Source organism: Muscardinus avellanarius (genome assembly GCF_963383645.1).
Source record: "Muscardinus avellanarius genome assembly, chromosome: 12".
Classification (NCBI taxonomy): Eukaryota; Metazoa; Chordata; class Mammalia; order Rodentia; family Gliridae; genus Muscardinus; species Muscardinus avellanarius.
Window position 1 is genome coordinate 56,265,593 of NC_137798.1, and position 17,947 is coordinate 56,283,539.

General features: G+C 45.1%; 1 protein-coding gene across 1 annotated transcript in view; it reads left to right on the top strand.

The window, feature by feature from the left end:
* Positions 1-8,784: 8,784 nt before the first annotated feature.
* The window catches only part of ABHD12B (abhydrolase domain containing 12B), a gene marked incomplete at both ends in the record, with an annotated part of 30,799 nt that continues 21,636 nt past the window's right edge, over positions 8,785-17,947 (top strand). The window contains 3 exons of the mRNA XM_080707148.1: positions 8,785-8,879; positions 15,265-15,392; positions 16,436-16,538. Of these exons, the coding sequence (XP_080563274.1) occupies positions 8,785-8,879; positions 15,265-15,392; positions 16,436-16,538 (326 nt within the window). The remainder of the gene's footprint in view (positions 8,880-15,264; positions 15,393-16,435; positions 16,539-17,947) is intronic.

A 17,947-nucleotide genomic window follows, 5' to 3' on the forward strand; every position in this document is an offset into this window, starting at 1 on the left:
TCAATCCCCAGAGCTGCAATGAATAAATAAATGAATTTAAAAAATAGCTGCCAGCCAAGTAGCTTTTGCATTGCATTCCAGAAAGCAGGAAGAAAGGATTGCTATTAGGGGTACTTTTGAGAAGTCATATATATCACTTCTTTTTTGTGTGTGTGGTACTAAAGATTGAAGCCAGGGGAATTCTACCTGTGAGCTATACCCCTAGCCCAATTTTTTTATATTTATTTTTTTTGAAACAGGCTCCCACTAAGTTGTGGAGGGCCTAAGTAGCTGAGGCTGGCTGTGAACCTGCAATCCTCCTGTCTCAGTCTCCTAAGTACTAGGATTACAAGGGTGCACCACCATGCCTGGCTCATAGACCAATTCTTTTATGTCATAAGGCCACAACTATTTACAAAAGAAGTCTTGATCGGAGGCAGTGGTATATCACTTGAAATATTATAGTCTCGTGGCTGTAAAGGAAAGGAAATGAAGACTGGAGGTCATTAAAAAAAAATAACTACCAGATGATGCTAAATTGCCTGGTCTGTGACCACACTTCAGTGGCAAGGTCCCAGCTCCCGGGCCCTGCCCTGCCTACCTCTCTTGCCTTCTCTCCTTGTCTCTCCCCATCAATCCCAACGCTCTGTCCCACCAGCTTGCTTGCCAGATTGTGAACACTTCACAGGAGTGTTCCTTGCTATTCCCCTGGCTCGATTCTACCCACAGATCTTGTCATTGAGATCTCAGATAAAATGCTCTCTCTACTATCAGACTTAACTTTGTTAGCACTTATCTGGATTTGCATTATTTATTTGTTTGCATGTTGTTGTCTTTCTTGCCTACTCCCTCTAAAATGTCAGTAGCACAAGAGCAGGAAAGTTACCTGTCTTGAGCAACTTGGAACCCCTAGGACTTAAAACAACACTTAGCACGTACACTGAATATGCATCTGTAGAATAAATGAAGAGTAACGAATGGTCTAATATCAGTTCCTGAGACCAGACGCCGCCGTATCTTATATTCTGAGTCTCCTTCATAGCACCTGGCAGGATGAAACACTCACAGCTGGCAGGTGGTGAATGCTTGTTGCGTGGCATTGCACAACAGAAGTAACACCTGTCTAATCTTCAGGTGGGCGAAGGGATGAGTGGACCCCACCTTTACACCTGCGGGGAGGGCTGCACTCAGTGTGGAACTTGGTGCTGGACAGGAGAGGTGAGAACAGCTGTTGATGTTGTTTCCTCCTCCTCCTCTTCCTCCTCCTCCTCCTCTCCTCTCCTTCCCCTCCTCCTCCTCCTCCTCCTCCTCCTCCTCCTCCTCCTCCTTTTTCTTCTCTTTCCTCTTTTTTGGTACTGTGGATTGAACCCAAGACCATTCTAACTCTGAGGTATATCCCTACCCCTATTTCATTTTGTTTATTTATTTTTTGAAGCAGGGCCTGGCTAAGTTGCAGAAGGCCTCGCTAAATTGCTGGGGCTTGCTGCAAACCTGTGACCCTCTTGTCTCAGCCTCCCAAGTACTGGGATCACAGGCATGCAGCACCATGCCCAGACTGGGTTCTTGCCCATCATCCTATACTTCAGTAGTTGATGGGCATGAATCAGAGAGGACCAAAGGGGCCTCTAGAAGATGTATATGAGAGGGATAGTTTGGAATTTTATGGTACTGAACTGGCTGCTATACAGATTCAGGTTCTTCAATCATTCATTCATTTTACAAAATAGTTGTTGAGCACCTGCTTTGTGCCAGAATGTGTGCAGCCTGAATGTGTGAAAAATTTTTTCTTTCCAAACTTGACAAGTAATTCACAATCCCCAAAGGATTCCTGATTTATATAGGGCAGGACTCTAAGATCATGTATGAGCCATTATAGCCCTTCTGCCTAAACTTTGTTTAACCGGGCACCTCCAGTGTGATGGCACTCACCTCGGGTGAGGAGCCAGTGTTCACCAGTGACATCTGATTGCTGGCTTGTGGGTTCCCTGGGGAGTTGACTCTTAGGCAGGAGAGGAAAGAAATTCTCCACCTTCCCCACAGCCACACAGTTCTTTGTCTCTCACGCTGTCAGATAGGGAGGGAGTTTCCTGTGATGTCCATTTTTAACTCCTTTTGATTGGGAGTGAAGTAGAAGAGACTGACCGACTGCAGGGGCTCCTAGGCATGTCCCTGTGTTAGTATTTTTAGTAATTAAATGTCTATGCTAGTCAGTAAGCCATAATGCTGGTGATTGTCCTTTACATGAAGGCGTGCCTAGGAGCCAGACAAAGACAGCGTCAAATATATTCATTAATAAATCACATCATGCCGTGCATTGGCAGGCTGATCATTCTTTCAACTTCAAATGACAGCTTTCATATCTCTGATCTCATTGCACACTACATATTATTATTTTAGAGCTTCTCTCTGGGGGCAAGTTGTTCCATGCAAAGGAGGCCAGGATGGGAGGATAAAGAAGCCCAGCCTCAGGCTAAGGTGGTAGTACAGCCCAGGAAGGCCCCTGGGGTCTCTCCCTGTTTGTTTGAAAACTGGAGGCAAAGATGAAACAATATACAACAGTCAAGCTGTGCAGGGCTGTACACTCAGCCACACGGTTCAGGGGAACCGAGGAGGGAGGCTCCTTTCGGGAAGTCTTTGGAGATTCTATAAACAATGAGGAATAGATGAATTCAAACTGAGCCTCTGGACTTGGAAACCCATGGTCTCCAGGGATGGAGCAGCCAGTTCCTGTTTACTTCATCTACCGCTTGACTTTTTCCCCCCGTCTTATAATTTCTTCTTATCAGGGCGATTTTTTTTTCTTCTATTCTCACCTAATCTTTTTAGCTTTTCCTATTAAACTGCTTCTGGGCTAAAAGCCTCCGGTGTCTATTTGCCCTCAGCCTGAAGTGCCTTTACTGTGGATTCACTACAGAGGCACAAAAAATGAAAACACAAAGCCCACCCAAAGCCACACACACACACACACACACACACACACACCACCACCACCACCACCAAAAAAGATTCTAAACAAACTCAAATAGAAATTAAAAAAAAAATAACAGTTGTGAAGGTGCAGTTCTTCCTGTCTCCCCATCTGCACTGTCTTAAAAACAAGCGCAGAGCTCCATCTCACAGCACGCTGGCGAGCTGTGTGTCACTGTCCCTACAGCTCACACTACAGAGGTTGCTTCAGAATTTCCCGTGTAGGTATCTCTGTATAGAGATAGGATGTGACTGGACACTGTGGGTGGTGGTAAATTCTTTTATCCCAGCTACTCCAGGAAGCAGAAATAATTAGTGCCTACCTAACCTATGCTGGACTTTTTTTTTTTTTTTTTTTTTTGTGGTGGTACTAGGGGTTGAACCCAGGGGCGTTCTACCTCTGGGCTAAACTCCCAGACCTATTTTATATTTTATTTAGAAACAGGGTCTAAGTTGCGGAGAGCCTCATTAAGTAGCCGAGGCTGGCTTTGAACCTGTGTGAACCTCCTGTCTCAGCCTCCCAAGCGCGGGGATTACAAGCGTGCACCACCACGCCTGGAATATGCTGGACTGTTTTAATTCTGCGATTTTTGTGGATAAGTGGAAGAACTAGTAAACCAGTTTACAACCACCTGCACCATCCCATCATAGCTCCCTAGGGAGGGATGCTTTAATAGGTTGCTTTCTTGCCAGATCGGCTTGCTGTTCTGGTTGAATAAGTGTAGCCCAGATGGAGCATTGTATATGGTGGGCACTCAGTAAGTATTGAATGAATTTGGCTCATCTTCTAGCATGTGATTTATTTGGGTCTCACTTTCTTCTATGTAAAAGAAGAGTAAATGATTATATATGTTCCAATTTTAACATTCTATGAGTCTCTTTGGAAAGCCATTTAAAATTATCTTTTATCTCCAAGGCTGTTTCTAAGCAACACAATAGTACCTCCCTAGAATCCTTGCCTGACCTCTTTAGCCAGCAGAGCTGTTTTCTATTGAGCCTGTGGTAATATGTATTATCTGTCATGTGTATTTATGTATTACCTAATGAACTCTCCGGTTGTTATCCAGTGTTCCTGTGTGTTGTTCTCCTTTGCAGAAGAAAGAAGAGTGTGAGCTTCTAAAGCAGGATGCAAGGCGTTGGTAAGTATTTTTTGAATAGATATCACATCAAGGCATAATCTTGATTATTTTTAAAGGAAGGGCTGGACTTAAAGGAAATAGAATTAATGAGGATGGTATACTAAGTTTATGGTTTGGGAAACTTAGTATATGATGATGTGTCATTCAAGATAGGAATCCTAGCTGGGTGTGGTGGCACACACCTATAATCCCAGTATTTGGCTGAGGCAGGAGGATCACAGGATTGAGATAACCTCATTAGTAAGACTCTCAGCAACTTAGAAAGACCTTATTTCAAAATAAGAATTAGGCCTGGAGTTATATCTCAGAGTAGAATATACCTGGGTGGGTTTGTTTATTTATTTATTTATTTATGGGTCTGGGGATGGAACCCAGGGGCATTTGACCTCCAAGCTACACCCCCTGCCCTATTTTTTATTCTTTATTTTGAAACTGAGTTGCAGAGGGCCTCACTAAGTAGCTGAGGCTGTCCACGAACCGGGATCCTCCAGTCTCAGCCTCCCAAATGCTGGGATTACAATCGTGTGCCACCCGGAAAATGTACCTGGGTTAAAAAAAAAAAAAAGATAGAGAATCCTGCAATGAGAGCAGTTTGGAGGAGGGAGAACAAGGAAAGGAATTTGGGGAAATGCTGCATTCTACAATTCCCTCTTGGTGATTCTCAAAGAATAAGCCAAGTAAAGATGTTGAGACTGAAATCCTGGTTAAAATAATGTATTTTACTCTGTTGAGCTCACAGCTTCCCAAATGATTAAACATAGTAACATAGTTCTGGAAATCCTGGTACATATAATGTAAGAAGATGAACAGAATGGGAAAGAACCCTGGAAAATAACTGTGTGTGTGTGTGGGGGGAGGGGAACCCAGGGCCTTGTGCATGTTAAGCACACACTGGACTCCTGAGCTACACCCCTGCCCCAGAATAACCAACTTCTAAGGGGGAGCTGGAGTATCTTTGAAAAGGAGCATCTAGAGAGGTGGGAGGGGATTGTAATCCTTGGCTTTGATTCAGGTTCAGTCAGTCCTTCCATAGACAGCAGGAACACCAGTCTCATATGTGATTTGGGAATAGCAAGGGGACCCCAAGGTCCCTGAATTGGGATATGGAGGCTTCACACTTGAGCCCTTTCAGTTTCAGCTGAAAGGGTCCCATGACTACGCTGCTTGTTTTTCTAAAGGTGATCACCCCTTTAGCTAAAAGGAAGACCATTCGGCATTCTCAACTCCAAATGCTCAAGAATAACCGAACACTCACTCTTGTACCCATAGTACATGGTCTCACAGTAGATTTGATACAGGCAAAGACAGTACAGGTTTTTGTTTCTTTTTTTCCTATTTGGTACTGGAGGTTGAACCGAGGAGCATTTTACCTTTGAGCTATACCCCCAGCCCTATTTGTTTTATTTTTTGCTTTGAAACTGGATCTCACTAAGTTGCAGAAGGCCTTACTAAGTAGCTGAGGCTGCCCACGAACCTGTGATCCTCCTATCTCAGCCTCCCAAGTACTGGGATTACAAGTATGTACCACCACACCTGGGGAGATTATATATATGTGTGTGTGTGTGTGTGTGTGTGTGTGTGTGTGTGTGTGTACACACACACACACACACACACATATACATACATACTGGGGATGGAATCCAGGGGCTTTCTACCTTCTACCTCTGAGCTACACTCCCAGACCTATTTTTATATTTTTAGGAGAAACAGGGTCTCACTAAGTTGCTGAAAGCCTCACTCAGTAGCTGAGGCTGTGTGATCCTTCTGTCTCAGCCTCCCAAGCACTAGGATTACAAGCATGCATCACCATGCCCAGCCAATATAAATATAAATATATATATTTATAGTTCAATGCCCAACAAAATATATATTTTGCGGGTCTAGGGATGGAACCCAGGGGCATTTGACCTCCGAGCTACATGCCCTATTATTTTATTTTATTTTATTTTATTTTGAGACAGGGTCTCACTAAGTTGTGAATGGCCTCACTAAGTAGCTGAGGCTGTCCGTGAACAGTGATCCTTCAGTCTCCCGAATGCTGGGATTACAAGCGTGTGCCACCACGCCTGGCTCAATATAAATTTTTAACTTAGAAAAATAAACTTTCTAAGTCCAGTCCTTAGTTCCAGAATAGTTTTGTGTCAAAATTAGTCCTCTTTCTTTCTTTCTTTCTTTCTTTCTTCCTTCCTTCCTTCCTTCCTTCCTATCTCTCTCTCTCTCTCTCTCTCTCTCTCTCTCTCTCTCTCTCTCCCTCTCTCCCTCTCTTAGTGCTGGGGATGGAACCCAGAGGCTTTTCTACCTTCGGGCTATACTCCCAGACCTATTTCCTATTTTATTTGGAAACAGGGTCTCACTGAGTTGCTGAGAGCCTCACTAAGTAGATGAGCTGAGACTGGCTTCTAACCTGTGCAATCTTCCTGTCTCAGCCTTCCAAGTACTGGGATTACAAGCTTGCACCACCACACCTGGCTAAAATTAGCCTATATTCAACAGAAATTTTTTTGTCTACTAGTGCAAATAACACCCAGCTTTTGGTTTCTGATATGTTTGTACCAACATCTTTGTCTCAACATTAAACAACATGGTATGGGATATGTTGATTTATGTTTATTTATTTGTATATTTCTTAGGTCACCTTTCTAAAAGTCATGTTGGCTTGGGGGTGTAGCTCAGTGGTAGAAAACTTGTGCAAAGCCCTGTATTCAATGCCCAGCATTGAAATAAAAGGTTCATTGAGTCAAGATATAATTTACACTCAGGCAAATTCATTCTTGAAAAGTTTTCAGTTTTATGAGTTTGATGAGAATTTATAGTCATGTAATCACCACCACACCTCAATGTGTGTCTGGTATATAAAAGTTGGTTGGTCCATAGTTACTGAACATTTGAATGAATCTTTTTTTTTTTTTAATTCTGCCAAATCATGTCCGTGATTTCCAAGATGCGGCATCAGAAGAGAAGCTACTTATAATGGGAAAGTCTCTCCCAGAACTTTTTTTTTTTTTTTTTTTTTTTTGCAGGTCTGGGGATGGAACCCAGGGGCACTGAACCACTGAGCTACACCCCCTGCCCTATTTTTTATTCTTTATTTTGAAACAGGGTCTCACTTAGTTGCAGAGGACCTCACTAAGTAGCTGAGGCTGGCCACGAACCATGATCCTCCAGTCTCAGCATCCCGAATGCTGGGATTACAAGCGTGTGCCACCAGAACTTTAATTTATACAATCCTGTTAAAAAAAAAAAATCAGTGGGGGACATGGTGACTTCCAACTTCAGAGACTTTGCTGATTATTTCAAACATTGTCCTAGAAACTGGACAAATGCTCCTGATTAGCAGGCATTCTCTCAACCTGGACAGATGGAAATCAAGTCTAGGGCCACACACGACTGCTTTTCTCCCTCCCTTCTGTGCTGGTCATTCTGGTCCTCCACCACAAGATGAGGCCTACAGTCTCATCCAGAGCCTCCCTGAACGAGTTCTGTGAGATTCCACACCATCTTAGTGACCAGCTCCTGGGCGCAATCAGACATCTGCTGGAACCTTTCTATCATGCAGGGCGTGGCCCTCAAAACCCCCTGCAGCTGCCGCCTCACCAGCCTGAAATCCCATCTGTCCTTCCAGGTCTGATTCTTCTTCTATCTTTATGTGAATCAGAAAATGACCATTCCCAGAGTGATTAAAAGAGGCAGTAAATAAAATCTCCTTTGGCCAGCCAGTTCTATGGAATGGTCTAATCCTGAAGGAGAACTGCCCCTTTGTAAAAAGCAGGAGTCTCCTCCTCCAGTCTGCCCCATCAACCCCAAAAGATGGACCCTAGTGCTTTGTGTGTGTGTGTGTGTGTGGGTGGCTGCCTCCTACTGTGTGGCCCACCCTGGGGCAGATTGGGCACCACAGAAGACCACGTTGCACCTCTGGGGATGCTGCACCTTGCTCCAAGGTGAAGCCCGGATACTAGCATCAAATCACATCCCTTTCTGTCCCCTCTGTCCTACATTGTGCCCCTCTGGAGCAGCCTGGTAGACACAGTTCCTGCTCCTGGGAGACAACTGTGAAATGTAAGCCTGCAGCAGGCTCACTCCTTGCTACTACACTGTGCTCTGTCACACACTGTTAAATGAACAAAAACACCAAGAGTTTAATTTTGAATACCCAAAGTGACTGTGTAGGCCACAACCCCGTGGACAGATGGACCAGTACTCTACCAGAGGCAGCCAAAGATATTCTTGGCAGTCATGATATGAAGATCTTGTAAAGCTGTGGCTACCAAACTTTTTAGTACTACCATAATTTAAAAAATTATGTATATATATTATGTATATATACACATAATATCAACATATACATATATCAATATATCATATACATATATCAATCTATCTATCTATCTATCTATTTATCTATCTATATATATATATATACATAATATCAACATATATATATGTTGTCCGCCCACGGACATACAGATGTATAATGGAAATCAATTTAAGATAAAATGTTGCATAGCTACTACACTCCTGGGAAACTTTTGTTTCTGCTGTGTGCTATCTGAGGGGAAGCCAGAGAAGCCCGCCCAGCCGCCCTCAGGCCACCTCTGGCTTGCGCGGCGGCTGGGGGATGGAGCGGAGCGCGTGGGCGCCGCGGCGGGGAGGGCGCGGCCGGCGGCTCCTGGGGCGCTGGCTGCTCCGGACAGCGCGCGGGATGGACGCTCAGGACTGCGAGGCGGCCGCGGAGCCCGGGGCCCCTGCCTGCGACTCTGCGGCCGCCTGGTGGGACATGGTCCTGAGGAACCTGCGGTGAGTGCCTCTGCCCGCGCCCAAGGTCCCCGCCCTGGATGGAAGGGAGGGGAGGGGGCAAGCAAGCTTGGCCCTGACCCCGCCGCCCGCCGCCCGCCGGGCTCCGGGGGCTTCGCGGGACCCCGAGCCCAGTGAGTTCTGGGGCTCTTAGCAGCGCCTTATCCTCAGCCTCAGCGCCTGTTTGGGTCAGAGAGACTCACAGGAGGGAGTTTTTCAGCAGCCTACAACTTTGGGAAGCTTCCCAAAGAATCAAGAGATGATAAGGATGATTCAGTTCCTATACCAAGCTCTTTTCAGTTCTTTTACCAAGCTCTGTACCATTTTTCTAAGGTAGAAGATGGATTTGGAAATTACTACTAACAACAACAATAATGTACTATGCGCTGTAATCTTAGGTGGCGTCTTCTCAGGTAAAGATAATGTCTGTGTAGGTGGAAAAAAGGTTAGAAAGTCCGTGTTGGGCTCCCCGGTTGTGAATTATCAGGCCTGGCTTTAAAGAGCACCTCTCCACGATGCTAAGGATGCACAGGACATTGGAGTCATAAGGCGGCATCACCTGCGCCAAGGTCTCTCATTGTTTACGTCTGGAGACGTGTCTATATGGCGGTTATTTGCACATTTAAAAACAAGACAAAGCAACAACAAAACCTTGCTTCCTCCCATGAATCCCTGCTTTGAACAATCATCTAAATTTACCAGAATTGCCAGGCATGGTTGTGCACACTTGTAATCCCAGCGATGGGAGGCTGAGAGAGGTGGGTCGCGGTTCGCAGGCAGCCTTAGCTACTTAGTGAGGCCCTCTGCAACCTAGTGAGACCCTGTTTCAAAATAAAGGATGAAAAATAGGACTGGGGGTATAGCTCGGAGGTAGAATGCCCCTGAGTTCCATCCCTAGTACTGCAAATAAATAAGTAAATAAATAAATAAATAAATAAATAAATAAATTTACCAGAATTGATCAGCAACATACTACCAGTTTTATTTTAATTAAAGTCAGGTCTTGATTGGAGACCTCAGGCACAGGAGACTTGTGCATTTCCTGTTGTTTGGTTGATTAGCATTTTTTGTTTATATGTATTTAATTCCTTTTTAATTTGTGCTAATGACAAAATATTGCAGAACCACATGCAGACACAGTAGACTTCATTTTGGAATGTTGGTTGTGATCTTTTCTCTGCCTTCTGTAGCTTAGTGCGGACCAGAGCAAAGGCAGCAGCTCTGCCCTGGCCTAGGGTGCGGGCCGCAGCCCTCCCCTCCTGAGCACTGTTGGGATGTCCTGTCTACACCCTTCAAACTTGACATCCACAGGACTTTACCGCCTGACACACTTCTTCTGGGAAAGCTAGCATCTCCCACCTCCCTCTTTCCTGTTTTCCGTAGTTAATTGTTTATTTAAAGTTTCTTTGGCATTAAAGACATCGATTAGGCAGAGAATCAAAGTTGCAGTTCGTGCTTTTAGAGAACAACCTGCTTTGTTGATAATGGGGTGGGATTTGGGGACCTTCTGTAACTTGTACTGCTTAGTAGAAAATATGTCCTCATAGATGCGTCCCAGAAGGATAAAGTGCTGGTGCATTTCTTCATTTGATCAGAAGGTAATTGATCCAGTGTAGGATGCGCTACGGTGGAGCACAGTCCTATTTCTAGTATTTGGAATCTGTTTTGTTTCTTGGAGTCCAGTGAGTTTAAATTAGCACACATTCATGGGGGGCTTCTGTGTGCCCAGGACTGCTTATACCACTGGATCTGTTTTTCTTCTCTTCTTTTGTTTTTTCTTTTTCTTTTTGTATAATGGGGGTTGAACCCAGGGGAGCTCTACCATGGAGTTACACTCCCAGTCATTTTTATTTTTTATTTGGAGATAGGGTTTTGCTAAGTTATGGAGTCTGGCCTTGAGATCCTCCTGTCTCAGCCTCACAAGTACTGGGATTATAGGTGTGTACCACCGTGCCCAGCAACTCTGGATCTATCGTGATATGTTTCAAGGATTAAGAACACTTAGTCATGTGATGATATTTTCAGTGTTTATGTTTATTTTATAAAAATCTAACCAGACATAGTAGCTGCTTAAGATAGGTGAATCCTTTTTCCTGATGTTTGAGAGTTTGGGACATTCTCACCAGGACATTAGGAATTCTCCTTCTATGTCTTTTCTTTTCTTTTTTTTTTTTTTTTAAGTGGAACTGGGGATTGAATGCAGGGACATTCTATCTCTGAGCTACATCCCTAGACCATTTTTTATTTTTAATGTTTTGTTTTGAAACAAGGTCTCATTAGGTTGCTGAGAGTGTCCTTAGTTTTGCTGATGCTGACCTTGAGCCTATGATCTTCCTGTCTCAGCCTCCAAATATTGGGATGATAGACATGTGCTGCCATTCCTGGCTCCCCTCTCCCCCTTTTAAAATTGGTTTTGAGCCAGGCAGGGTGACACATACTTGTAATCCCAATACTTGAGAGGCTGAGACAAGAGGATCACAGGTTCACAGTCAGCCTCAGCAACTTAGTGAGGACCTCTGCAAAAAAAAAAAAAAAAAAAAAAAAAGGGCTGGGGGTACAGCTTGGAGGTAGAATGTCCCTGGATTCAATCCCCAGTATCACACACACAAAAAAATGGTGCTGTACAAATATTTTGTGATTTCTTACTACTATATTATTTTAGCAGTCACTAAACTGTAACTATACTGTGACTTATTCTTTTACAAAATTAAAAAAAAAATCGAAGGAGGGGCAGAGAATTAAAAAAAAAAAAAAAAAGATGGGTGAGTCCAGGGGAGTAAGTCTGTTTTGCAAAGGATTTTCTTTAACCAGAAAAATGGGAAACATTTCCAGGAAAGGAGTTTTGGGAAGCCAAAGGGCTGTTTTCCTCCAGTGTCATCTCAACTCTCACAGTTCCAGATGGTGCTTAGATAACTCCCACGGGTAGGCTGATAACCTGGGTCTTCCCATTTCCCACAGTACTAATTTTCTACTATCAGGCACCAGCCTATGTTCTGGGCTCACAGGAGTGAACAAAACAGGCACAGATCCCTGCTCTCACACTGCTAATGTCAGGTCATTTTCAAAAGTAGTTGAAGGAAAAAAAGAAAGGAAGGAAGGAAGAAAGAAAGGAAGAAAAAAAAAGAAAGGGAGGGAGGGATAAGAAAATGAAACTTTCTTCTCAAACTGCCAATATGTTTTGTTTCTTTCTTCATAAAAGAAATACACCTGTAGTTAGTGGCGCATGCCTCTAAGTTATTGGGAGGCTGAGACAGGAGGATTGCAGGTTCGAAACCATCCTCAGCAACTTAGTGAGAACCTGTTTCGAAATAAAAATAAACCTGACTAGGGATGTAGCTGGGAGGTAGAATGTCCTTGAGTTCAATCCACCACCACTGCCCCAAAAAAAGAAAAGAAAAAAGAAAGAAAAGAAATGTACCTTTCTTTCAGTATTCAATCTGTGGATCTACAGATCTTTATTGAGCTTGGTCCTGGGCTAGACAGAGAAGGATGTAGAAGCAGCATGACACGCCCCCTGGGTCTCAGGAATGCCCCCTGGCTCTCAGGACACGCCCCCTGGGTCTCTAGGCCAGGGCCTGGCACTCAGTGGGGAAAATGGACTAATAATAGGGAATCTATCAGAGAACGATTAGGCGTCCAACTGAGGCTCAGTTATTGTTAGTGGAAGGGGTGGAGAGAGAGAGAGGCCAGGTCCTCGGGATGATCTGTCTGAGGGGTGTGGACAGTGAAGACGGCTTTGTGGGTTTGAGTGACGGGGACAGGGGCGGATTTGGCTGGGAGGTGTAATGATCAACACGTGCTGGCTGCATGAATCAGCACACGGAATGGATGTGCAACATGTTTTAATATTTGGAATAGTTGTCTTGCTAGATGAGGTTTGATTTGGTTTCCCAAAAGATGGCTCGGGCACACACCTCTGAGCAGAAACAGTTCACTGTGTGTTAGCTCAGGCTCCCCCAGGTTTCACCATCGGGTTAGGTCCTGTGTTCCCCGGGAGATGCCATGTGGTCAGAGGATAGGCAGGGAGAACAGCACAGCACCACGGTGGCCGTCACAGTGGCCGGTGGGGGATGAGCTGGACCAGCATCCTTCACTCCAATCAGGTCTATCAGCCACTGGTGGCTTTTGATCCTCTGCCGACCTAGGGGAAGTTGAATTGAAAATCCCCTCGTTAAAGAAGCGCCATTGCATTACTGATGCTCTGAGGGGGCTGGTCCGCCACTCCTTTTCCAGCTGTGCTTCTCACAAGTGCCTCGAGCCATTTGAGAGAAGGGTCCTGTATGAATTATTCCTTTAAAAAAGAAACCTATTTCCCTCCACTGCTTCTGCTTCCCGAGCAGACCTTTAAAAGAAAACTTAGCAGGAGACTACCCTGCCTACCTTCAAAAGAGAACTTAGCGGGGGACCAACGGGCAGGGCAGCCGGTAGCCCTGAGTGCAGGGAATCCAGGAAAGAAGGCCAGGCCGCGGCAGCCAGCCAGAAGGAAGCAGAATATTTGCAATTTGGGTTCCATCTGCCTGTGTTGTCTTTATCTGCGGCTCTAAGTGGCTTCTCTGGGCTATGGTTTCTTTTCTTTCCTTTTTTTTTAAAAAAAATATTTATTTATTTATTTAGTTTTTGTGGTACTGGGGATTGAACCCACAGACAGCTATCTCTGAGCTACAACCCCATCCTTATTTTTTCAAAGAAAAAATAAAAGGGTTTCACTAAATTGCTGAGGGCCTCACTAAGTTGCCGAGGTTGGCCTTGAACCTCAATTCCTGAACCTGCAATTCTCCTGTCTCAGCCTCTCAAGAACTGGAATTACAGGTGTGTGCCACCAGGCCTGGCTTCTGGGCTGTGGTTTCTTATCTCTAAAATTGGGACCACAACATCCTCTTCTTCCTGCTGCCAGCCTGGGGGCTATTTTAAAGTATTGGTGTGTGATACATCTGGGGAGCCATTGTCACCCTTAGCTCACATATCTTCCCCATATCTTGCAGAACATCCGGGAATCCATCATCTCCCTTCGGGCCTCTTTCAGATGTAGAGAAATGCCCTGAATTTAAAGGCTTCCGCACTTGAGGGAGAATTATTTGTGCAGGGGTTTTTCACTGATGGCTTTGTCCTTAGAGCACCCTGGGCACACAGGGCCTGGAGAAAGGACACGGGAAGGGGTGGAAGGGGTGATGGGGACCTGCCAACAAGAGTCTCTAAGAGCAGAATGTTGTCAGAGCCCAGCCTTGTTCCCGGGGCCACTCTGCCCACCCAGATGGAAAGAACACTCGGCAGGCCCAAGACAGCTCCCTGGAGGCCATCGGAGGACCCAGGCTCAGGCCAAGCTGGGGGTGTGTGGCTCATTCATTGACTTTGACCCTGGGTAGGGTTCTTAACTTTTCAGACTCTTCATTGTGAAACCGAGGTAATAGTTATCTTCTAAAATGCCTCTGGTTTACAGAAAAATCAGGGCAGGGGAGTAATATGCTTCCTAGCTCCTTAAACTCACAACTGATTCTACTGAGCAGTGTTAACCAGGGGAAGGATTCACTTAAAGGATGATGTACACAAAACTGGAAGCAAGCCGGCGTGGCTCCCCCTCCTGCCCCATGTAGACAATTACAAGTAGCTTCCCAGTGTCACGCAGATCTCTCCCTCATTCCAGGTCAGGCTCCTCCAGGTCTTCCCTGCTCCTCCCCCTGCTCCTCAAAGGTCCTCATCCTCCAAGGAATGTCACCTCTGATACGGGGTCCTCTCTTATTGTTTTATTTCCTAAGACCCAGCCAGAAGAGAGAGGGTTGGATGACTGTTCACTTAGCACTTTGGCTAGAACTAATAACAGCTACACCCATAGCACTGAGTTGTGACTTAATTTAAAACACAGCAGCTCAGTGTGGTGCTGCACACCCATAATCTCAGTACTTGGGAGGCTGAGCGAGGAGGATTGCAGGTTCGTGGCCTGCTTCAGCTACTTAGTGAGGCGCTTTGCAACTTAGTGAGATCCTGTTTCAAAACTAAAAATAAAAAATAGGGGGGCTGGGGATATATAGCTCAGAGGTAGAATGTCTCTGGGTTCAATTCCTAGTACCCGCCCCCTCCTAAATAAACCAATCAAGGAGTCGTCAACTGTCTGAGTCTCATTTACAGGTGACATTGGAGTCCAGCTTTGGCCTTCTATGGGCCCTTTCTGCCCCTCACCTGCCTTGGTCTTTGCAAGGACTTGATGGACTCTGCCTTCCTGCCTTACTCACTGGCTCCCCCTCCTGCCCGGTGTAGAAATTACATGTAGCTTTGTAAAGGATTTGGATTAAATGTCAATTTATCTGGAATCCCCAGTGTTAGTCTTTGACATATTATTTGAACCTTAAAAGACTGACTTTGAAAACTTTTCTTGATTCCCAATGTCATGCAGATCTCTCCCTCATTCCTGTTCAAAACTCAGAAGAAAAATCGCTGCTTTCTACAACAGCCTTACCAGCAAATCATTAAAAGAACACATTTTTCCTCATCTGATGGGCATGATCATTTACTTTAATTTTTGTAAGTATATATCTTCTATGAATTTCCCCTAAATTAGAAACTCACTACTCTTAAAATTATGACATAATGAAAGTGATTTGTCATTTATAAAATTGTGGCTAGACTTAAACGGTTTGAAACTAGTCAGATGATAGTGAGTTTAGCATGAATCTTGCAAACTGCTGGGAACAGGGAAAGATGCATGGCCTTGGGAGGACAGCTTTAAGTCAGAAGCTCAATCTATCTTTAAATTAGACATCAATGTGGGTGCCTAACTGCTCCCTGTATTTACCATGGGTCTCCTTCCTCTTACCTGCATTATTTGAAGGAGGATGAGGAGGAGGATGTGGAGGAGGAGGAAGAAGATGTAGGGGAGTGAGAGGGATGGGGGAGGGAGGAAGGGAAGAGCGGCACTGTTGTGTGTTTTTCTCCTGGGTGCCACATCAGTGAAACGCAGCCTGGTTCTCTGGCATGACCGTGGTGTCCCTTGGTCCTGGACATTTCTTGCCCTATGGCTAATCACTAGGTTCACCTCAGTAACAGAATGCCCATTGTTTTCTTCTGGGACCTCTTATGTTTTAGGGGAATGATTTCCTCTGCTTTTAGCTTGAGATAAAGATAAAGACTGAATAAATGATCTTACTCTATTATGAACTACCATATCGAGACTATTTAAAATCAAGCTTTACCTGGGCGTGGTGGCGCACGCTTGTAATCCCCGTGCTTGGGAGGTGGAGACAGGAGGATCGCGCAGGTTTGAAGCCAGCCTCGCTGGATTAAGAGACCTTGTTTCCAAATAAAAATATAAAAATAGGTCTGGGAGTGTAGCCCAGAGGTAGAAGGGCTTCCAGGAACCCCAGTACCACCAAAAAATAAAATAAAATAAAATCAAGCTTTAGGTTTTGTTTTCCCACCTCTCCTGCAATAGTCTTAGTTGATAAAATAAAATACTTTCTAGTCATTTAGTGGCTTGCAATTCAGAAACCTACAAGTCTAATTTTTAAATTTTTGATTAAAAGATATAGAATTGATTCTGGGGGTTGGTAATGATTTCTGCTTTCTAGACAAGGCCCCGTTTCTTGTTGATCTAAAGAAACCGGAGTCAACGATTCCTCACACAATGAACTTCTACCTCAGGTCTGAGCCTGGGGTGATGCTGGGAATCTGGTGAGTTCTTTGACTGTGGTGGGGTTGCTTGATGGACCGGGTCTTGCTGTTGGAAGGGAGAGGGAGCAGGGCTGCATTATTTGCCTGTGTGGAGGCTGGTGCTTCCTGGAAGTCATTCTGCACACCTTCCCCCTTCTTAATTTTGCTTTTTAGGAATTTTGATTTGGAATGCGAGGTCTTTTAGATGTTGCCTGTGGCTTCTGGCCTCACCGACTCTCCTGCCTTATTCCACACCACCCTGCCATTATATGCCTTTTACTGCAAACACCCTCGCCCCTGGCACAGCTCGGCTCTCTCCATGTCCTCCTGTGTGTGTGGTGGTGGCGGGACTGGAGATTGAAATTAGGGTGTTTTACCTCCGAGCTACATCCCAGCCCTATTTTTTTTTTTTTTTTGAAACAGGGTCTTGCTAAGTTGTTGAATGTCTGTCCTCAAACCAGCAATCCCCCTGTCTCGGCCTCCCATGTATGAGGACATTTCCTCCTTTTGCCTAGCTGACTGCAGCCACTCATCTCTTGGGTCTCACTGTGCCTGGTTGTTTTCAGGAAAGCCTTTCCTCACGTCCACTGGGTGCAGGCGCTCGTGGCCACCTGTGCTTGTTCTGTAGAATCCTTCTCACTTATATGTTTCTGTGACTATTTGGTTAATGTTTGTTTACCTTACAAGACTGTGGTTTGCACAGGTGACAGGCTTTGCTGGTAGGATCTCACTAATTAGCATCATTCTTGGCACAAGGAGGGCACTCAATCAATCACTGTCAGGTGAAGTCATGATTATTCTCTTGGGGTTTTTTCTGTTATGCTAATGGCAACTTTTTCTTCTGTTTGGTTCTATTATTCTTTTTTTTTTTTTTTTTTTTTGCGGTGCTGGGGATTGAACCCAGGGGCAGTCTACCACCCAGCGACACCCCCAGCCCTATTTTTTTCTTATTTTGGAACAGGGTCTCACTAAGTTGCAGAGGGCCTCACTAAGTAGCTGAGGCTGGCCGTGAACCTGGATCCTCCTGTCTTGGCCTCCCAAGTACTGGGATTACAAGTGTGCGCCACCACACCTGGCTTACTATTTGTTCTTGGCCGCCAAGTTTCCAGTGCCCTGTTTCCATCTCCGTGAGCTGATAGTTCATCTCCTCTGGTCATAGAATGTTTAGGAGCCATTATGGCTGCATGTCGCTTCTCCCTTGTCCTCACTGCTGGTGTTTAGAACTCTGATTCCTTGCCTTTGTCCCGCTGCTCCTTGGTGAGGGAGGCAGCTCTCTTTGTGGGATCAGCTTGTCCAGCTGCAGTGGTGCCATTTCTCAGTACAGAGGCCATGGGGATGGGGCACACTCCCTGTTCCTTAATGACTGAGAGGACTGAAGGTCTGTCACCTCTCGACCAGTTATACAAGCCCCCTGTGACATATGATAGCTT